At 41.1% G+C, this 12,919-nt stretch overlaps 1 protein-coding gene across 12 annotated transcripts in view; it reads right to left on the bottom strand.

Annotated features, from left to right (window-relative positions):
* The window catches only part of PTPN13 (protein tyrosine phosphatase non-receptor type 13), a 220,297-nt gene that overhangs the window by 140,499 nt on the left and 66,879 nt on the right, over positions 1-12,919 (bottom strand). For all 12 annotated transcript variants that reach the window (XM_060187764.1, XM_060187766.1, XM_060187767.1 and 9 more), the window contains exons 4-5: positions 6,297-6,362; positions 2,190-2,375 (exon numbers count right to left, since the gene is read on the bottom strand). In XM_060187764.1, coding sequence (XP_060043747.1) covers positions 2,190-2,375; positions 6,297-6,362 — 252 coding nt within the window. The remainder of the gene's footprint in view (positions 1-2,189; positions 2,376-6,296; positions 6,363-12,919) is intronic.

Raw genomic sequence — 12,919 nt, 5'->3', positions numbered from 1 at the left:
TAAGCAGCCAACATCTCCACTCTCTCACCTTATATTACCTCCATTCCATGTATCTCAGAATCAAACAACTTTTTGGGGGGCCATGCTGTGCAAACTATTTGCTCAGTAAAATCTCTGAGCCTGGTTTATATCAAGTGGTAACACGTATAAAATTTTAATTTATTTCTATCAGCCATTCTACATCCAACTTAAGATGTAAGTAGAGGCAAAACTAAATCCCGAGAGGAGGACCCAGAGGAAGCCTACATGACAAATACCATGTTGACAGTGACAAATCTGTAGCCTACAAGATGGAGAAGGGCCACTAGGGTAAGAATAGATAAAATGTACATTAAGATTAGATATCAGAAACACAGAAGATCCTTGTGGTCTGGGAGGTGGCGCAGTAGATAAAGCATCAGACTCTCAAGCATGAGGTCCTGAGTTTAATTTCTGGCAGCACATGTACCAGAGTGATGTCTGGCTCTTTCTCTCTCCTCCTGTGTTTCTTATTAATAAATAAATAAAATATTTTTAAAAAAAGAATAGAAAAAAGAAACACAGAGGATCCAAAATAGAGCAAACTGGGTAAAGTATAGTTTAAGAAAAGCAGTTATTATGGGGGCTGGGTCATGGCGCACCTCATTGAGAGCACATGTTACAATGCACAAGGACCAAGGTTCGCGCCCTTGGTCTCCACCTGCAGGGGGAAAGCTTTGCAAGTGGTGAAGCAGTGCTGCAGGTGTCTCTCTTCCTTTCTGTCTCCCCCTTCCCTCTAGATTTCTGTCTGTCTCTACCTAATAAATATAATACAAAATAATTTTTAAAAAGTTTTTTTAAAAAGAAGAAGAAGAAGAGGAGGAGGAGGAGGAGGAGAAGAAGAAATGAAGAAATGCAGCTGTGGAACTATCTGATAGTTACAGTGCTTGGGGTTCTTCATATCCAAGACAAGAGAGAGAATAGAAGAATGTAGGTCCTGGCACAGTCTGGCAGGGATATACCTCATGTACCATCATAAATACAGGACCCAGTATCCAGGGAAGGTGGGGAAGGTTTCAGCATGGGAATAGCCAAGGATGCCACACAAATAAACATAAAAAAAGAAGCAGAAAGTAAATTTAAGTCATTGTAAAATCCACTTGTGGGTGGGAGAGATAGCATAATGGTTCTGCAAAGAGACTTTCCAGCCTGAGGCTCCAAGGTCCCAGATCCAATCCTCCATACCACTATAAGCAGCACTCTAGTAAAACTAAAAGATAAAATAAAAGAGAGTTTATGAAAAATAAATAAAACCCATTTGTCATGGCAATGTTTGTGTCTCAGGTTTGCACAGAGGAAAGGAACACTTCTAGAAAACTCTTTAGAAAAGGAAGTAAGAAAGGAGACCATAGCAGACATTCTGAACTCTAACATGCTATGATTCTATGACACTTTTTGGGGTAAAGCTTTTTTTAAAATGACTCATAAAACTAGGAAACTAGTGGTGCACTGGATAAAGAGCTGAATTCTTAAGCATGAGGTCTCAAGTTTGATTCCCAGCACTGCATGCGCCAGAGTGATGCAGTGGTTCTTGCTCTGTCTCTTCTCCTTTCTCTGTCATAAATAAATTAATCTTAAAAAAAAAAAAAGTAAAACAAAACAAAATTAGGAGATTAAGCAATTGCATTAGGCTTCCAAATTTTTTGAGAGCACTTTCAAATAAACATTAGAATAAGAAAGTCAATCTATTTCTAGACTGAGAAAATGTTATCTCTAAAGCATCGTGTATCTCTTTATATAAAATTTTTATTATCTTTATTTATTTATTGGCTAGAGACAGCCAGAAACCGAGAGGGAAGGAGGTGATAGGGAGAGAGACAGAGAGACACCTGAAGCCCTGATTCCCCAGTCATGAAGCTTTCCCCCTGCAGGTAGGTGGCTTGAACCCGGATCTGTGTGCACTGTAGCATGCGCACACAACCAGGTGTGCCACCACCCAACCCGAGTCTATCTTTTTTGTTTGTTTGCTTTTTCACCAAAGCACTGCCCCACTATGGCTCATTGTGGTACCAGGGACTGAACATGGGACTCTGGAGCTTTAAGCATGAAGGTCTTTTTGCATAACCATTATGCTGTCATTCCTGCTTTGCAATGCATCAATGAAGAAATATTGTATGCTACCAAAGGGGGGAAAAATGTGACTAGATGTATCAACTAGAAGGAGCACTTACCCCAGAGAGATTTCCCAGCACCAGCTTTACCAACTGCTTCACATAGGAGAAGGAAGGCGCACAGTTGCTGTTCCTGATGTGAGCACTACAAGCATCCAGGACTGTGCGCACAGACACCCGGGCATACACGACGTCCTCACACATACCCAGCAGGATGCTGTTGAGGTGATCGCCGAGCTTTATGGGCTGGACAGAAAGAAAAGAACAGCACAAAGAGTAAGTAAATTCTGTTGGTCTTCCCAAACCCACGACAAGTTATTCAGATGGGCACAGGAACCGAACCAAAAACACGAGGAACAAAAGGATTCATGATCTCAAGAGTATGTACATTTTACCTTTTAATATTTAAAAACTGTGTCAGCAGAAGATAATTAATGTACACTTCCCAGAGGCTGGATGGTGGCTCAACTGGTAGTGCACACACATAACTGTGTATGAGGAGCCAGGTTCAAGCCCCCAGTCTCCCATCTGCAAGGAGGAAGCTTCACAAGAAGTGAGGCAGCGATGCAGATTATCTCCTCCTTGCTATCTCTCTGTCCCTGTCTCTCACTATCTCTCCCCACCCCCCTCCAAAAAAAAAAAAAACAAGCTTCCCAAGATAGGATGTATTATAGAAACACCCAGGGAAGTAGAGTTGTATGATAAAGTTGAAATATTTGGTAAGTCAAAATACTTTGGCATATACATATGTGCATTCTTTTACAAGCACACATAATTTTAGGGTAACAAAAATTTTCGTAACACTCAATGAAATATCACATATTCAATATAATAAATGCAATTTGGGACTATTTAAATTTCAAATACTGAAGTGACTCAAAACCACTTTTAAATGAGCTTTTGTTATACTGATGAGACAGAAACCAGAATGTGAGTCTTGAATTTTGTTGACATAGGCATATTAGAGCTACTCAACAGTATAGTTAAAAAAAAAAAAAAAAAAGACTGGGTGGGGGTGGATAGTATAATGGTATGCAAAAAGACTCACATGCCTGAGGCTTCTAAATCTCAGGTTCAATCCTCTGCACCACCATGAACCAGAGTTGAGCAGTGCTCTGGTCAACAATAAATAAATAAATGACAAAGACTGATAAACAGAGCAGGGGGTAAGGAAGGGGAATGAACACTGCCCTACTTTAAAAGTGTGCTTTCCCTATGACCCTTCTGTTTCTAATCCATTTGGGTTTATTTCATCCTGAAAAGTTCAGCTTGTATGTGAGGTCCTTTAAATCTACTTGGAGTCTGCAGTTCTGCTTTTCCATATCATTCTTCCTTTCTTCCAAGAGTATTCACTGCACTGTGTCTATCATTGGTTCTTCAGCTCTCTCTGCACACCAACGGGCTCCATTTTTTCATGGATTACTGTAACTCTTAATGCCTAGTACAGAGGTAGGTGATTGGCAGCCATGATTATTGAATCCTTGCAAAATGTTTGTGATTTCTGCTAGCAAAATAAACGTAAAGGTTTATACTTCCATTCTAATGTGTACATTATAGATTTCAATTTACTACCTGTCACTGGAAAACTGCTTGAAGTGTTCATTTATAAGTTGCGACCACATTTTACATGTAAGATACGTTTATAAGACACCAATGTATCCAACATAACATTTGCATTTAGATCTATAGAACTGAAACTGAAGAGAAAAGGCAATTACACAGTGTTTTCATGGTGCAGACTGAGACCAAAACCAAGTTGAAGAGCATCATTTTTGTTTTTATGATTATTTATTTTGGATACAAACAGAGACATTGAGAGGAAAGGAAGATATAGAGGGAGGGGAAAAGAGACACCTGCATCACTGCTTCCTCCTCCCCCACCACTCCCACAGCTGGAGACTGGGAGGCTTGAACCAGGGTCCTTGCACACTGTAATGCTTGAGCTCAACCAGGTGTAGCACTTGAACATCATTCATTTTTACAGACTGTAAAATGTCTGAATTTGAAATAAAACCTCAAGAGCCTGCCATTTCTAAAGATTATTAACTTAATTTTTGTATCTTTATTTATTGCATAGAGACAGAGAAATTGACAGGAGAGGGGAAGATAGAGAGAGAAAAGAGACAAAGACACAACCTGCAGCCCTGTTTCACCACTCGTGAAGCTTTCCTGCAGGTGGGGACTGGGGGGAGGGGCTTGAACCTGGGTCCTTACACACCATAATGTATGTGCTCAACCAGGTACACCACCACCCGGCTCCCAAGAGGCAGCTATTTCTTTCTTTTTTTTTTTTTTTATAATCATTGGGTTTTTAAAATTTTTTTAAAATTTTTTTTATATTTTATTTATTTATTCCCTTTTGTTGCCCTTGTTGTTTTATTGTTGTAGTTATTATTGTTGTTGTCGTTGTTGGATAGGACAGAGAGAAATGGAGAGAGGAGGGGAAGACAGAGAGGAGGAGAGAAAGATAGACACCTGCAGACCTGCTTCATCGCCTGTGAAGCGACTCCCCTGCAGGTGGGGAGCCAGGGTTCGAACCGGGATCCTTATGCCGGTCCTTGTGCTTAGCGCCACGTGCGCTTAACCCGCTGCGCTACAGCCCGACTCCCAAGGCAGCTATTTCTTAATCTTTATTTTTTTGGATAGAGACAGTCAGAAATTGAGAGGAAGGGGGAGATAGAGAGGGACACCTACAGCTCTGCTTCACCACTCATGAAGCTTTCCCCTTGCAGGTGGGGACCCAGGGCTCAAACCCAGGTCCTTACGCATTGTAACATGTGCATTCAACCAGGTGTACCACCACATGGCCTCTTGTTATAACTTCTATGTGCCTAAATTAAAACCCAATTTTGTACTGTTGTGTTTCTGCTTCCATGAAATGATTATTTTGAAATTTTAATCATTATCTACAACTATGTTTACATGGGGTTTTCAAAGGTCAGAATTATTTTAGGAAGTAAAGACTGAAAACAGTCCAATAAACACCAGTCTAAGACAATCCTAAAAGTGTTACCTGGACATCAGTCTCTGAAGTCACAAGAGTAACAATATATTACTGGAAAATGACAACAGGAAAAGGCAGTGAAGTAGAAACTATATTCTAAGATGGAGTCTGAGCCTTTATTCCTACAGCTTTTGTATCACACAAGGTATAAGAATGAATCATCTGGGGATGGGGAGATGACATAATGGTGCTGCAAAAGACTGACGCCTGAGGCTCCGAGGTCTCAGGTTCAATCCCCAGGACCATCATCAGCCAGGGTCTTTTTCTCTGTATCTGTGTATTTGTCTATATCTCTCCCTCATTAAAATAAAATAAGTGAATTATTTTATTTTTATTCTTTTTTGCCTCTGGGGAGATTGCTGGGGCTCAGTGCCAGCACTATGGGTTCTGGCTGACATTATTTTCCACCTTATTGGATAGGACACAGAGAAACTGATAGAGGAGGGGGAAGGAGAGAGGGAGAGAGAACGGTAGACACCTGTAGACCTGCTTCAACACTTGTTAAGTGGCCCCCTGCAGGTGGGGGACAGGGCCCCAAACCTGTATCCTTGTGCTTTGTACTATGTGCACTTAACTGGGTACACCACTGCCCACCCCCCGTAAGTAAATTATTTTTTTAAAAAATGCTTGTAAGAAAGACTGAATCATCTAAGAGATTTACAATCTCTCTTGAAGTTTTATTTATTCTTTAAATATGTTTATTTATTTTGAGTAAAGATAGAGGAAAACTGAAAGAGGAGGGGGAGAAACACCTGTAGCACTGCTTCATCACTAGTGAAGCCTCCTCACTGCAGATGGGGTCTGGGGCTTTGAACTCAGATCCCTGTTCAGTGTAATGTGTGTGTTCAATCAGGTATGCAACCACCTGGCCCCTTATAATCCCTCTTATCAATCATTAAATTACAAGAAATTAAGTACACCACCATTTCTCTTACTATAATTTCAAAGAGAATACATCTCACAGGCAGAATGGTTGAAAGGTAGATAGTGATGGCTATAATCCCAAGAACACTGAGGGGAAAAAAAGGTTTTTCCTTAACACTGTACCTTCTTATTTAGAGTATGATATCATTAGTGTGAATTATTAGCACAGAAGTAGTGGTAGTGTGACTAACAGACATGTGTAATTAAAAGCTGCAAACTGTAGAAACTGGACAACTTACTTGGCTCTGAGGTACTTCATGATCAGCCCCCCAATACAATGCCATTCCAAGAGAATAAATATGAATCTGGGGAGGGGGAGAATTCAAAAAATATCATTTCATGGTTAAAAAACAAACAAGCAGACAAACTTACCACGTACTATATATTCATGTCTACTTATTTCCAAAACAGTATAACATGTGATTTGAGAAGTCTTCTGTTACTAATTTACATAAAAAATGTGGAAGTTTAAAACAGAAAACAAGACCAAAGATGATGAGGACATATTCCCTCTTCAATTTCCAAGTCTTCTCTCCAGGAGCAATCCCTTTCATTCTTATTTTTTAGTCTTCTATGTAATTTCAAGCAAATATGACTTTTTTTTTTTTTTGCCTCCATGGTTATCGCTGGGGCTGGGTACCTGCGCTATGAATCCACTGCTTCTGGAGGCCATCCTTTTCCCAATGTTGTTGTTATTGTTGCTGCTGCTGTTGTTGGATAGGACAGAGAGAAATTGAGAGAGATGGGGAAGATAGAGATGGGGAGAGAAAGGTACCTGCAGACCTGCTTCACCGCTTGTGAAGCAAACCCCCTGCAGGTGGGGAGCCAGGGGCTTGAACTGGGATCCTTGTGCCAGACCTTGCGCTTTGTGCGCTTAATCCTGATCACTACCACCTGTCCACCCCACCCCCCATGACTATCCTTATTTCTCTCTTCTAGCAAAAGGAAATGCAAGAAGGTACTTCTGTCAATCCACAATAGGGCTCTTTTCTACAGTATTGTGAAAACTTTTTTTAAAAGGAAATGCAAGAAGGTACTTCTGTCAATCCACAGTAGGGCTCTTTTCTACAGTATTGTGAAAACTTTTAAAAAATTTTTATCACACTTCCTCCAATGACCACCATAGTTTCATGGAGTCTAAGAGTTTGTTTTGTGAGCTCAATTGCTATTTATATTCAACGCATGAGCAGAAGCAATCAACAGTTGTCTTACTGCCTCACTTATTTCACTTAGCACAGTCACCTTGAGTTCTATTCTGAAATACACATTTTTATCTTCTTTAACAGTAGAGTTGTGTTCCACTGAGTATACTGCTCATAGCTTCTCTATCTAGTCAACTGTCAGTGGGCATTTAGGTAGACTCTATATTTTCACTATTGTAGATAGTGTGTATGTATTCATGTATCTATCTACCTAGACACACATATCCTATTTATCATGTTTCTCTAGAAATCCCTGCCTATATATAGGTATGTATGTATATGACTATATGTGTGTGTATACATACATATATTAGAGAAAGAAATACAAAATTACAGGTTACCTCATTAAAATGGCACTTTATGAACTCAAACTTTGAATAATAAGTGTCCTGGCAAGCTAGGTCAACTGGGAGGGTGCCTGCTCTGCCATGTGTGTCAGCCAGATTTCATGTCCAGCTTTGGCAGTACTGGAGGAAGCTTTGGTGCTGTGTTATCTTTCTCTCTACCTCTCTACCTGAAAAGTCAGCCCAAAGCAGTGAAGCCCTAGGGGTGACAAAAGTATATTTTAAATTAGTAAAATTTTCTTATAAGAGTCAGGCAGTGACACTTCCAGTTGAGAAAATATTACCATGTACCAGGACCTGGGTTCGAGCTCCCAGTCCCCACCTATTGGGGAGAAGCTTCATTAGTATTGAAGCAGTGCTTTTGGTGTCTCTCATTCTCTCTTCTCCCATATCTCTCCCTCTCTTCCCAATTTCTCTCTGTCCTATCAAGTAAAAATAAAGGGAAAACATGGCCACCAGGAGCTGTGGATTTGTCATGCAGGCACTGAGCACCAGCGATAACCAGATTTTTATTGGTGGCAATGAAAAATAAATTCCAGATATGTAGGGTCTTTGTGAAAGTTATGTCTAATATTAAGGAATATGGTTAATATTAGTTGAGGAATACTACTTTCTTACAAAACACAAAGAAAATGTCTACGTTTACTTTTAACACTTTTGTGCATGTTACTCATCAGCCAAAAGTTCCCACCATTGGTGCAGCTTGAACAGACACAAGCATGAAAAAAAGATCAGTGACACCACAGTGAAACCAAGTGAAACAGTTAACATGGGTACATCTTTGATAGCACTGAGGTCATCTGTTTGACAAACAGCAACAGAAGGACTATAGTCTACCTAGAGACATTAGGTAGCTAGGAGGGAGGCCATGGAGGAAGGATTATTCAAAACCAGGCCAGTTCTTGGTCTTCAGATTTTCTGTTGCTCTTTATTCCAAAGAAAGATGAAGACAAAGGCTCCTACAGTCCAACTAACAAATACTTTCTGTTAAAGATATCAGCAAGCCCAGGGCCTGAAGAAATCAGGCAATAGAAATTTTAAGAATGTTTTGATCTGCCTCTCACTTCTGTTGCTTATTTAGCTTCCAGGGGAAATGTGTGGGCTACAGGTCCAGGCCATGTATACACTGAAATACCCAGTCCCTAGCTGGGTAGTATAGTAGTGAGCAGGGCAAGAATCTGTTCCCCTCTCGTAGGATAGCAGGTCAAGATGGTTTCCTATAGGGGTGGATGATTTTGATCATAATGAATCATACACACAGCATCCTGTGAAAAAATAAAGGAGCTGGTGGGGGCCCAGTGGGGACATATCTAGTTAAGTAAGTACACATATCACAAGGTGTAAGAACTCACATTTGAGCCTGTGCTCCCCACCTGCAAGGAAGACATTTCATGTCAAATTTTCTCTGTGCTATCTAATAAAAATTTTAAAAGACCGGGAGTCGGGCGGTAGCGCAGCAGGTTAAGTGCACATGTTGCAAAGCGTGAGGACCAGTGTAAGGATCCTGGTTCGAGCCCCCGGCTCCCCATCTGCACAGGCGGTGAAGCAGATCTGCAGGTGTCTATCTTTCTCTCCCCCTCTCTGTCTTCCCCTCCCCTCTCCATTTCTCTCTGTCCTATTCAACAACAATGACATCAATAACAACAATAGTAATAACTACAACAATAAAACAATAAGGGCAACAAAAGTGAATAAATAAATATTAAAAAAAAATTTTTTTAAAGACCAAAACCAAACCAAAAGAAAAAAACAAGAGGGGACAAGAGGTGGTGTACCCAGTTAAGCACACATAGTACCAAGCACAAGGACCTGCGCAAAGACCTGGGTTTGAGCCCTGGTTCCCCACCTGCATGCCAATGCCTCACAAGTGGTGAAGCAGGTCTGCAGATGTCTCTCTCTTTCTCTCTCTGTCTCCCCCTTCCCTCTCCTATTTTTGTTTGTTTTTTACCAGAGCGCTGATCAGCTCTGGCTTATGGTGGTGCAGTGGATTGAACCTGGGACTTTGGAGCCTCAGGCATGAAAGTCTACCATTATGCTGTCTTACCCCCCCCCCCACACACACACACTTCCCTCTCACTTTCTTTTTATTTTATCTTTATTTTTTAACCAGAGCACTGTTCAGCTCTGGCTTATGGTGGTGCAGGGGACTGAACCTGGGACTCTGGAGCCTCAGTCATGAGAGTCTGTTTGCATAACCATTATGCTATCTACCCTCTGCCCTCCCTTTCACTTTCTATCCTGTCAAATAAAATGGAAAAAATGTCCACCAGGAGCAGTGGATTCATAGTGCTGGCACCAAGCCCCAATGATAACCCTGGAGGAGGAGAAAGAAAAAGAAAACAAAAAATAAAACAAACAAACAAACAAAACAGGAAAAAAAAAATGGCTGCTGGGAGCAGTGGATTCATAGTGCTGACAATGTGGCCCAGTGATAACCATGGTGGCAATTAACAATGAATGAATGAATGAATGAATGAATGAATGAATGAATGAATTCTCTAGCTATTCTATCTATTCTCTAGCTCCTCTGGAATAAGAGGGAGACAAAGTGAATGTCCAAGGTGAGGTGGTAGGAGCAGGTGGCTAAGACTCAAACTCGGCCTCCAGAATCCATGGTCTTAACACCTACGCGAGCATTTCTCACACACAGCATTACTAATATTTGGATTTGAGCAACTCACTTCTAACCCAAGGACTGCGTGATCTAGAGCTGTAACCCTGGATTCCTAGATGCCAGCGGCACCACCTAGCCACCCCCTCCAGTTACCACAACTAGAAACAGCCCCATGTGGTAAGCTATCCTGGCAGAAAACCACAGCTCTGATTAACACTGCCTTTTCCAGAACTATAATTCTAACAAGAGAGATGTATGAATGAATGTGTATGCATTTATTTTTAAAATGTGGCAAGTGTGTGCTAAGGAAATCCAAGGAAATTATTTAAAGAGGTGACTTTTGCTATTCTTTCTTCTGTCCTTCCACTCACCTGCTAGTTCCTCAAGGGTAAGGACAGTATCAAACTCATCTCTGTATTTCTCTGGCCTCTCACACTGAACTGGGAATGAATGAATCTCCTCTAAAGATGGTCACTGAAAGAACTGGGCAGTACAAGAGGATTCAAAGTGTGGAAATGCAAAGGTACGGTTAGGCAAAGAAGTGAAGCCAGAAACCACAGAACCTGTTGAATAGCAGGTTATAACCTGTGCAGATGAAATGTGGTTGGCAGGAAGGGAGCTGGGGTCAGACTCTGGTGAGGTTTCTAGGCTTGGTTAAGAAATTCGTTCCAGACTTCCCTGGATTGAAGACACCACCAATGTGTCCTGGAGCTCAGCTTCCCCAGAGACCCATCCTACTAGGGAAAGAGAGAGGCAGACTGGGAGTATGGACCGACCAGTCAACGCCCATGTTCAGCGAGGAAGCAATTACAGAAGCCAGACCTTCTACCTTCTGCAACCCTCAATGACCCTGGGTCCATGCTCCCAGAGGGATAGAGAATGGGAAAGCTATTGGGGGAGGGGGTGGGATATGGAGATTGGGCGGTGGGAATTGTGTGGAGTTGTACCCCTCCTACCCTATGGTTTTGTTAATTAATCCTTTCTTAAATAAATAAAAAAAAAACAATAATAACTATAACAACAACAACAACAAAAAAACAAGGGCAACAAAAGGGAAAAAAATTTTTTAAAGTTGGTGTATTTCACCAAAGTAAAAGACTGGGGGGTGGGGGGGAGAGTACAGCTCCAAAAAGGATGACAGAGGACCTAGTGGGGTTGTATTGTTATGTGGAAAACTGAGAAATGTTATGTACAAACTATTGTATTTACTGTCTAATGTAAAACATTAATCCCCCAATAAAGAAATTTAAAAATAAAAAAAAATAATAATAAAAAAAAAAAAAAGAAAAAGAAATTCGTTCCTTGTTGGATTAAAAAGGGAGACAGAAAGTTGTCAGGTGAAAGTTTCTGAGAGAAACAAAACCTGTCTTGAAGGATTGTTGTGACACTAATAGAACAACAGCCAAGAAACAGGACTGACAGAGATAAGGACAAGAGTTCAAATGATGGGGAGGAGGACCTGACTATAGTTCTAGCAACAGGGATGAAGAGGGAAGGAGAAGACGGGGTGGGCTTGAGAAGTAGATGAGAAATCCATATAAACGTTGTCTAAGAAGGGACACAGTGGATAAAGCATTGAGGTCATGAGTTTGATCCTGGGCAGCACATGTACTAGAGTGGTGTATGTTTTTTTTCTCTCTCTTCCTACCTTTCAAATAAATAATCTTTAATTTTTTTTCTAAAAAAATATATATATAGAAATCCAGATAAGTTGAGAGGTGGGAGTAAGCAAGAAAGAAAACCAACATGGCTGCGTAAGGATCCTGGTTCAAGCCCCCGGCTCCCCATCTTCAGGGGGCTTGCTTCATGGGCAGTGAAGCAGGTCTACAGGTTTCTGTCTTTCTCTCCCCCTCACTGTCTTCCCATCTCTCTTGATTTCTCTCTCCCCTATCCAACAACAACAGCAACGACAACAATAATGATAATGACAAGGGTAACAACAAGGGCAACATAAATAAATAAATAAATGCTTTTTAAAAAGAAAGAAAAATAAAGAAAATGCAACACGGAAAGGGAACTGATGGGAGAATGATCAATTGAAGTTTAGGAAGAATCAAAAAATAGTTGGCTGCTTGTTGTTGTTATCATTAGGGCTTCAACACTCCAGGCTGACTTCTTCAGAGAGAGGCGGAGACAGATAGACAGATGGGGGGAGGGGGGAGTAGGGGTGGTGAAGGACATCACAGTGCTGAAGTTTTCTCTGATGCAGTGGGGGCTAGGCTTGAACCTGAGTCTTCTGCAAGGACGAGCAAGCAGACTATTTTGTTATTTTGCCAGTCCAAAAATTGGCCCCAACATGTTTTTCTACGACTCTACACTGAAAACCTAACTGCTCCTCTTCTAGACTCTCCAATGCATACTCTGGTTTCTCTTCAGACGGTATAAATCTTTCGCCTTTTACTAGACTCTCCAATGCTTTGCCTATGAAGCATCTGTTTCGTGCTGCCATGTTTTTGAGGTTGTTCTGTACATGTTGGTCAAGATCAGTGTTCCAGATAGCTAGGTATGTTGCTCACAAGCATAGTGTTTGATACATAGTGGGTGACGCATATTTAATAAATGCTCATAAACTTGGATTAATAATGGCTCATATTTTTTCTAAGTTCCACATTAAAAAAAAGAGTGTTGTAGAGTACGGGGTGAGGGGGGGGTGTCAGCCACACAAGTCCTATGATCCTCTGCTGCACTATCTCCCTGGCCTA

The sequence above is a fragment of the Erinaceus europaeus genome, chromosome 3 (assembly GCF_950295315.1).
Source record: "Erinaceus europaeus chromosome 3, mEriEur2.1, whole genome shotgun sequence".
Lineage (NCBI taxonomy): Eukaryota > Metazoa > Chordata > Mammalia > Eulipotyphla > Erinaceidae > Erinaceus > Erinaceus europaeus.
The sequence above is the reverse complement of the archived record's forward strand: the minus strand, read 5'-3'. Positions and strand labels throughout refer to the sequence as shown.